The sequence below is a fragment of the Mixophyes fleayi genome, chromosome 1 (assembly GCF_038048845.1).
Source record: "Mixophyes fleayi isolate aMixFle1 chromosome 1, aMixFle1.hap1, whole genome shotgun sequence".
Lineage (NCBI taxonomy): Eukaryota > Metazoa > Chordata > Amphibia > Anura > Limnodynastidae > Mixophyes > Mixophyes fleayi.
In genome coordinates this window covers 51,199,212-51,209,377 of record NC_134402.1, presented here as the reverse complement: position 1 = coordinate 51,209,377, position 10,166 = coordinate 51,199,212, and the positions used below count along the sequence as shown (strand labels likewise).

At 42.1% G+C, this 10,166-nt stretch overlaps 1 protein-coding gene across 1 annotated transcript in view; it reads right to left on the bottom strand.

Annotated features, from left to right (window-relative positions):
* Positions 1-3,287: 3,287 nt before the first annotated feature.
* The window catches only part of TBC1D19 (TBC1 domain family member 19), a 123,947-nt gene continuing 117,068 nt past the window's right edge, over positions 3,288-10,166 (bottom strand). The window contains exons 20-21 of the mRNA XM_075194760.1: positions 9,134-9,204; positions 3,288-3,932 (exon numbers count right to left, since the gene is read on the bottom strand). Of these exons, the coding sequence (XP_075050861.1) occupies positions 3,858-3,932; positions 9,134-9,204 (146 nt within the window). The 3' untranslated portion in view covers positions 3,288-3,857. The remainder of the gene's footprint in view (positions 3,933-9,133; positions 9,205-10,166) is intronic.

The following is a 10,166-nucleotide window of genomic DNA, read 5'->3' as shown; positions in this document are numbered from 1 at the left end:
TTTTAGGGCCCTCTTCACAGCTGATTAGTATAGACCATGTGTGCCTTCACTTTGCTGCGGCACAACAGCAAAATGGGAGTGGTCACAATGTGTTGGAGCCACTACACACAAGACAAGCCTGAGAAGGGGGTACAGTTGTATAGAGGCTTGAGAGTAGTGATAGATCTGTATTAGGAGGGGGTATAGTTGTATAGGGGCAGGTAACACTTTGCTGCCACTACACAGGTAAGCCCGGGTCCCAGTACTTTGAACCCCCCACCACCACCCCCTCTCGGCATTCCTGACAGCTGCTCAGGAGTCAGATCTCTTGTGGGTGGTGCTGCAACGATAAACAATCATGATGATGATCAGCAGAACTATTTAGCCGCTTCTGATTGGCTGATTGCGTCCTGACCTCACCAACTGATAGTACTTAAACTATTAGTGTTGTGGCTATATTATATGAAGTTCTGGCAATCGATTTTCATTACTTAAATTAACATTTCCACTTGGACAACTGCAGGAAAGATGATTCCTATTTCATTTGTATAGGGGAAAAACAACAGATGTTTGTATTCAATGTGTATTTTATACAAATAAATTTTATATTGAAAATGCAACTTTAGCATTAATTCTGCATATAAGAAATTCTTACCATTTCCGCATCCCACTATAGATTTAGGGTGTGCCCTACACTCGGGACATGGGTCAAGCGGCTCCTGCGTCAGCCCATTGACTTATTGGCCAGCGGTCATCAGCAGGCTCACTCCTTACTCAGACAGCGGTTCAATGTCTCATCATCTCCCTACTGTTTCTCCTACCTCCCATAGGGAATCCCTGCACCTGATGTAGTAGCTCCCAGTCCATAATTGGATAGAACTATGAAAGGCTGAATTGGCACTCCTAGCCTATAAGTAATTGGGAGCTGTTGCATCAGGTGCAGTTAATCAAATAGTTTTACAAATGATTGAGGAGTGATCAAGAACAGGGTGATCTTAGCAAATTACCTGGGAATATATACTCAAATTCTAGTCAGTTTAAGCATCTGAAAAAGACCAGCCAATCCAATCAAGTGTGGAAAATGAATGATTTGGTGACTTATCATGAGGACTGATAGATGTTGTTATGATGGTCATGAGGTAAGTGATAGGGAGTGGGATGATGAATACCAGGGGGGGGGGGGAATAGTGAATTGGGGTTATGAAAAACAGGAGTATGTGGAATAGTGAAGAGGGATCATTAGAACTGAATTAACGGGAAAGGGGTCTATTGTTAAATGTGGGTGTTATTGATATAATGTTGGGGGGAAGGAGGCCTAAAGTATTCCCTTGTTAGTTTGCATTCCAGGAGGTGAATAATACTTGTACCTTTTCCAAACATGGTCCCAATATTCCACGAACTAGACAAGCAGCAACATAGAATAAGTCATAGCAGCTACAAGAACAGGTAGGAGAGACCAACATACTCTGACAACTGTATGGATTCTGTCAGGACAGTCCTGATTTTGGGGAATTGTCCAATGCAGTAAAGATTTTGTCAGAAGTGATGTCCCAAATCATACTACTCTGCCATTCCACCCCTGCCAACAGCTGTTACCCTGTTGAAGTGTCCAGTGGAGTAGGGGTCAGAGTCCAGCACTGCACTACATACTGATGAGACAATCAGTGGGAGTCACAAGTGCTCTGCACAAATTCCTTCACACATTGAGCCAGTCAAGGTTGGAGCTGCTGTGAAGACCAGAATCCTCCTCAACCGGACACTGAACCTGTTGGCGGGAGGGGGCTTTTGGCATACGTGAGAATGGGAGAATGGTGGGCGAGAATATGTGAAAAGGGGAGCGTGGAGAGGGTATATCTCACAAATGCCCACCCAACTCTCCCCATGTCACATATTAACCCCCATCATTTTCCCTCCCAACTGTCCTGATTGAAGTGGGACAAACTGTCACTAGTCACAGGGACTGAAGGCCACTTGCTGATATTTGCGCTGCTAAGCTAGGAGGTGCAAAGTCTAAGCACGCCCCCCGGTCTTCGTAGTTTGGAGTTTGCTGCAAGGGACGTGCAGGTCGCAGCCCTCCAAGTTAGCTATCAGCGGAGTGGATGGTGAACAGACGTGGTTGTGCAGGCAGAGGTCACACCGTACTGGCAAACATGGTATGAAAGGGTAAGGCAAATCGGAGTCAGTAAACCAAAGGTCAGATACAGCGGGAGCAATCAGGTCAAAGGGAGATCCAGAAGCAGAACCAGGGATAGCCGGATCGGTACACAGGAGGTCAGTCAGAGAGCAGGGAAACAGGCTGGAACGCTGGAACATAGCAAGACCTAGATACTCTGGCACCTACCTAGTGTAAGAGGCAGTTTTATATAGTGGAGCCCTATCCCTGATTGGTGGCAGTGAAGGCGGCGGCCCAAACAGCTGACAGGTGACAGGAAGTGCAGAGAAGCGTCCCGTTGCTAGGAACCGGACACACGAACAGTCATACATGCGCACGGCAATCCTGAGGAGAGAGGACGGCTTCCAGCTGGCTAGCAATGGACAGCGCTGCCGGCAGCGGAAGGCGTCCGTCCCTGGCACCGATGGTGAGTGCGGGGACGGCGCCTTACAAATTCCTCATTAGAGGGGACTATTCCACCATCCACATGGAAATTACATTTGTCCTGTTTCTGCGGAGATATGTCCCACTAAGTGATGACCCTTCAAGGGAGCAAATGCCAGTATCAGGTGCGTGCAGCATTGAAGGGGTATTTTAGAGGAGGTGAAGAAAGTTAGGGTGCCCAGGACTTTTGATGCATTGGGCATGACCTCCAGAGATATAGCACATTCTCAATGTGATTTGACCATGGTCCTTCTTCTGAGCTCGCAGCCCAAGATGATGACACAGGCACTCTAGCCTGAATATACTTTCAAAAATTTTGGGAAGTGGGCATATTCTGGGTCCCCAAGCACGAATCTTCCACATAAGCCCACTAATTTCTTAAAACATGTCTGTTCATTGCATTGTTACATTGTGTACAAATAGTAATGCAAATTTAGCATTTACTAACACTGTCAAGGGCATCTCTATGCTATCGTAAGGTGTAAGTACACACACTTGTATGCCTTACATATACTTGGTGCAAATGCTACTGTTGTAAAAAGGAGATGTGTCCAACTGAACATCCATGTTCATACAGTTTTCCTTGAGGGCACCTGTTCCTATGTGTGTTCAGGGCACAAATACATCCAACTCTACAAAAGACCCAGCATATAAAATGTCCCCACCTGGCTTGGGTAAGTTGATAAACACATTGAGAGGTGCAGTACCAAAATGATTTCAAGCTTCCTTTTATCTTTTTTAAACTGAAATGTTGCTGTATATATGATTTAATTAGGCAACCAGTGAACGAGTTATCATAATGCAACATTTTTTTAAGTACATGCTTTTGCTTCTCATCTACCAGCTAACATAATTTAAAGCAATATATAATACAAGTTATAGGTCATCAATTAAAATACTACAACAGTATAAAACAGTAATTTGATTTCAGCACACACATAAAAAATACACTCTTCATACATTATTTTTAACAATGGATTAATTATTTATTGTTTTGTATACATCTTATCATGCTATTTACACTAAACTTGCAAAACAAGCTAAATACATGATAAATTCTTCTGCTTTATCAAGACTACTTGTTTCTGGGGAAGATGATCTGTAGCAGAAGTTTGACTTTTAATTGCTTATAAATCTGCAATGCATTAACCTACAACTGGGCATTCTCAAATTGGTGAAACATGATAGTTTTGAAATATCTGAATGGAGACTTATTTCGGTTAATTGTAGGTGTTGCATAGCTCATGCCTGGCTCCTGTGGAACTGCAGACTGAAAAAGAGATCAAGTGACAATCGCAAACAGGAAAATTTGAAGAAGAGGCATGACTTTAAGGGTTGAAATATCAGCAAGTACAGCCTAGAGAAAAGACAAAAAGACAAGTGTTAACAATGCGGAAACCCTGTACATGTTATTTGATGCTCTGTTTGTTGTCCTTAACTGTTATGTCATGAACATTGTAATGCTCCGACTACAGGTTGGTCTAATACTGAATGTTCTAATTCTTTGATTATAGTGTGGTCAGCCAATAGGGTGTTGGCACTGAGTCTGCTAATATCTGGAATTGTGCTGGAGGGATGCAGCACCATTCTTCCACAGGAAAGTCACTCCTGGTTAATGATGGTTCCGGAATCTTCCATAAATGCTTGATAGAGCATACATACTCTGTGGACGAGGACATTGTCATCCTGGAAGACACACCTCCAGCAGAAAAGAAATGCTACAACATGCGGTGTAGACGATCATTACCATTACCATTAAGTAGTGATTAGCATTGACCGTGCCTTCTAAGGGAAGGACTGCACCCAAAGCATGCCATAAAAATAATATGCCCTACAGCATTACGGAACCACCGGAACCCCTCACTGATGGAAACAAGCACACAGGGCTGTAGTGTTGGTTGGTGACACATGTGCACTACAGGTTGGCCCAGCTCTCTGAATGTTCTAATGCTCTGGCTGGCTGTAGGTTGATCTACTGTAGTTCAGTGAATATAATCATGCTTGAACTAAAGGTTTTTTGGGAACACTCTAATGCTCTTGCTACAAATTGCTCTAGTTCTATGAATGTTCTAATGTTCTGACTGGCCTAGTTTTGTGAATATTCTGGGCCTGATTCATTAGGGCACGTATTCTGAGCACAGGTTGTGCTCAAATGTATCAAGCCATGGATCACAAGATCCATTGCCTGTTGAATTCAGGTGCAGGGCTAATGTAGTACACAGGCACTGCAGGCACGTACATACCTGACAGCGCCCGCAAAGCAAGCAGATCGTGTGGCATTATAGCCGGCTCTTTACGATGTGTATGAAATAGATTTTAAACAACAAAAACCGCGTGGGGTCCCTCCTCCTATTGCTTTTAACCCTAGTGCTGTCAGGCTACTGCTGCTTGCGGTGAAATCAGGGGGAAAAACTGTGTGTGGTGCCCTTGTTTCTGTGGATTTATTATGGGGTCCTTTAGACTGAAGAAAGAAGATGTTTTTCACGGACATTTTGAATATAATTTTTTTGAACAACTCCTGGACCAGGAATGTTATTTTTTTGGACAACAACAGGACCTTGGGAATATTTTGGTTTTGTTTTGGGTATGGTTTCATTGGATCCCATACAGATGAAGACATGAAATGGAAAGTATATTGGGTTTTATTATTTTTAATAAATAGATGTGGCTATAACAAGGGTTTTGTGTTTGCTTTAGGTTTTTTTAATTTATATTAAAGTAATGTGGTTTGAAAGAGGACGTTGTGTTTTATTTACATTTTACTTTGTTGTACTACAGGTCACAGCAGGCCCTGGGTGTCAGGGCATGGAGGCACTTGTGGTTCTCCAAGTGCCAGCATGCTCTGGCTGCTTTGGGTATGCTGGTGCTTGTAGTTCAACAAGCAACAGCATGCCCAGACTTTTAATGGCAGTCCGGGCTGACTGGAACTTGTAGTTCCACAAACTAAAATGGTGTTTTGGACTGATTCTTACATTACACACACTATATTATCCCACACCCACTACCCCAGGGGTGTAGGAAGAGTCCTCTAGTGCTTTCAGCTCAGGGCTGGTTCTTCCTAGAGGGGGGTTGCTGCCCAATTTTTGCAGGCGGACCCCACTGCCTAGGGAATCCAGCCCCGTGCTAAACAGCCTGGAGTTGGTTTGTCATTATGAGAGGGGGGCCCCTGCTCTGTGCCCCTCTGCTATAGTGCCACCCAGCCCAGCTGGTTGGCGTAGTGCTGGTTTTGCCGTGGTTTTTACACACAGTAAAAAGCCGGCTGGCCAGCCTGTAATGTCGTCCAACCCACCTAAGTTAAACTAGCTCCATAGCTGGAGCAAGAGCTATGGCCGAAAAAGGATTTTACTTCCATGGCCGTAAAGCTTGCTATGTCCGTGGCTGCGTGCGGTCGAGTTTGGCACGCCCATGTTGTACTGTCACTACGGCCACACGCCCCTTCCTGCCCCGATCACTCCCCTTTATTGTAGGCTGTAGTAAGTGCCCTTTCCGTGCATTAGAGCATGGAAAAGGGCTGCTTTGCTTGCCGTATCAGGCGGTTCTGAGCACGCACTGAGTGGTTTTGAGTACAGTATGCTCAAAATCAGCAGATACATGCCCTAACGAATCAGGTCCTCTACGCTCTCACTACAGGGTCCTGTAGTTTTTTGAATGTTGTAATACTCTAGCTGCAGGCTGACTTCATTCTGTGAATGTTCCAATATTCAGGTGCCTTAGTTATGTGAACATTCTAATACTCTGGCTGTAGGTTGCCCTAGTGATATGAACATTCTAATACTTTTGCTAAAGTTTGCCTTCGTTATGTAAACATTCTAATACTCTGGCTGAAAGTTGGGTTAATTCTGCAAATATTCTATTACCCTCAATATAGAATAGTCTAACACTGTCTGTTGCAATGCTCTGGTCCAAATTGCAAATTGGTCCAATTATGTAAATGTTCTAATGTTCTCACTACAGATTTGTAAATCTGTGAATATTTTATGCTCTGACTAAAGGTTAGTCTAGCTCAGTGAATATTTGAATGCTCTGATTGCAGATTGGTCTAGTTCTGTGAACATTCTAACACTCTAGTTGCGGATTGGTCTAGCTCTGTGAATGTTCTACAGATGTAGCAAGTGTTAATTTGACACCAGAGCATAATAGTATTTTAATGCATTGCGCCATCCGTGAGTAACACCTTTGCATTGTGATACTATAACTGCTTAATTTAGCATTACTGTTTTGTATGTATTACCAGTACAGAATGCTTGGAGATAGTTTACTGTGAAAGTCAATCGTTCAATTTATTTATTACTTATTAGCAGTTACTAATATAGCACCTTCATATTACGCAGCACTTGCGAAAATATTTATTCGTTAATATCAGTCCCTCCCTCAGTGAAGTTTACAATGCATATTCCCTACCACACACACTACAATTAATGCTATCAGAGCCAATTAACCTACCAGTAAGTCTAAGTCTTTGGAGTGTGGCCGGAATCCTGACCACCCAAAGGACACCCATACAAACACAGGGAGAACATACAAACTCCACAAAAATAGGGCCCTTTTTTAATCAAACCCACAACCCTGTAAACAGAAAATAGTACTGCATGTAGAACATTTTGGAAAACTTTGGTAACACAATGCAATGTGTTACTGAAGTTTCCTTAAATGCCAATGTGCATTACATGAATGATAGCGTGCCTTCGTGGGTGTCCATTTAACACATTCTACATCTGTATGCTTTCACTGCAGGTTGGTTTAATGCTCTGACTTCAGGTTGACCTAGTTTTGTGAGCGTTCTAAAACTTTGCGTACAGGTAGCACTAGTTCTGTGATCATAATGCTTCAAATGCAAGTTGGTCTAGTTCTGTGAATGTTCTACGCTCTCACTATAAGCAGGTCTAATACTTTTGATTCTCTAGTGCTCTGACTACAGGCTGGTCTAGTTCCATGAATGTTCCAATGCTCTGACTACAGTCTAAACCTATTTCTGTGAATGTTCTGAATACAGGCTGGTCTAGCATTGTGAAAAGTATTATGATCAATAGATCAATATGTGACCATAGCTGTTATCTTTACATCAAGAACAATAAGGTTGTTCCAATTATATGACTATCATCTTATGCTCCAGAACCCGGTATATGGACTTTTTGCACAACAGTGCTGTTTTCTTTGAGCTTCTATTACCATCTGTTCTGTGCAGTGACTTTTTAACGAGCTCCTTATATTATTGATAATAGCGGATTTGGTAGATATATTAACAACTATCTGATTAAGGCACATGGTATTTTATGCCGATTGTATTTATAAGACCTAGTTTTGTATTTTTATTGTCATGAGATATAACTGTTTGAAGAATTTACACTGAAATATCTATATTGTGTGCATGAAATAAATTGTTATATTTGTATTTTACTTTCTTTGGGGCATATTCACTTACAATTCACGGCCACACGGGTCCCTGTACCGCAACATCGTGGATTTCTGTGGGGTGCACACATATTGTGCTACCGTTATGACGCTTTATACACGCTTAATCGCGGACGTGAATTCTAATTGAATAACCCCCTTTATTTCTATTTTTTGTTTGCCCTGATTGCCTGCAGATTGGACTATGCTCGAGAACAATGTAATGATCCAATTGCGACAGGTTAAGCTAGAGACACATGCTTAAATTCTTGTTCAGCTTGGTCAAGTTAACCAGTTTGTTGCACTGTGTGTGGGCTCATCATACATGATCTAAATCTAATCAGCATGGTGTAAAGCCACGTTAAATTAATACCCCCATCATGGCATGTGGGGTCATTTTCAAATGCAGGCTAAAGTGCACCTAATTTGGCTGTTCAGCGCAGCCCCTGAAAAAACATAGCAGTGTTATTTGGTCATCCACACTAAGCAGCCAAATATCTCTCCAATCCTTCTTTCAGCAAATTGATTTATCATATTTCAGACTAGCATCTTCGTGCTTTGTGAATGACTCTACAAAACTCAAACATTCTAATGCAAGCGATTCCACCCACAGACGGCTAAGGAAGTGGATTGTATTTTGGCTTTCAGACGTGCTTCAGATACAGATGGTATCATGAGTGTCTAACAGGTCTAAAATTTCCACTTGGGGCTAAAAATACCAGCACATTATAAATCCTGTGCCTACATCGTAAGCAATCTTCATCTAACAGCTACTGCTCCAGTCTAGCAACGTGACTCATCAGATCATGTGAGTATTAGCTGAACCACAACTTTTTAGAAAAAAATTGATTTGTTTTTAGAATGTTTAGACATGTATTTTGTATTACATTGTTTGTCCTGTCTATCTCAATAAGTAAAACATGTAAAGTTATGTTAAACTTACATGAGAAAATAATGGGAGGAAATATCAGAGCTATATGTTATACAACTTGTCAACAGGTGTACACTATTGCATCAAGTTACAGCTTTATTTCAATTTGTAGTCAAAGTAAGGGTCTAGGCAGGGAGGCTTACATTACTTGAGAGGAACATGGGAAGTTTAGGTTACTTCACTTGGCAATGTGACAGGAACTATTTTAATCTCCTCTGAGTGTAACTTATCCTTACTTCAGCAGCAGCCAGTGATGTCACCTCCATCAGGTTCATTGCTCGGAAGGCAAACACAGCAGCTGCCAGGACTGGAAGAGAATGTAGAACACTTCAACTGCTGACCTACTTATTATCATTGGAAATAATTCATCATTCCTGCATAGTGTGGTGTGCCAGCTGTGACACACATGTATGCATACAATGCCGTACACAACTAGGAGAATGAAAGACATTTGTATCAAAGTAAATAATGCATAGTAAAGTGCCATAGCCATTGTAGAACCGCGCAATTCAAATGTCACAGGCTGACTGAGGTCTGCACGAGAATTGGGGAGTTGGAGTGAGTGGGAGAATTCTAGGAAGCCTTATAACCATATGACAAGTGCAGCTTACATGCAGGGGTACCTTGTGTCTTTACTGGCGGTCGGGAGGTGAATTGCGGTCACACCGCTGGCCTCAATGCTGCCACTGAATGGAAAGGTATAAGACTGCTGCAATACTACAGAACGCGAGTAACACTGCGACTGGGCATAGGATCATTGGATATAATGGTTTCCTTCCTCAAACCTGTTTAATAATCGCTAATACAATGCACACAATGAACACCAGTGAGACTTTAAAGTGACAGAAGCTGACAGTGGAGGTAAATTTACTCCATATCGGTGGTGGTGATAGACAGGAGGTAATAATGGGGGTATTTTATTAGTGAATATGGAGTTCATTTATCTTAATTGTAAGGACAATGTACCTACACCTTCTGCTTTCTCCAGTTTTATAGAGTTCACCCATTGGGCCTAGTATGTGATTTTGTTCTGATATGGGAAGTATAACAAACTCTAATTAAATTCGGATCTATAACCCAAGAAGAGGAAAGATGTATCTATTTATATTTATACAATGAACAACTGTTACTTTATGCCTGGCTTACAGCAACATTACAATATCAGGCTGCTATGATGGTCCGTCTCACAATGAATGTTACTGTACTGTGTGTAGTCAGAGCTAAGAAAATCCTGTGATAATAAAAATGGAAATAGAAAGCAGAGCCCAT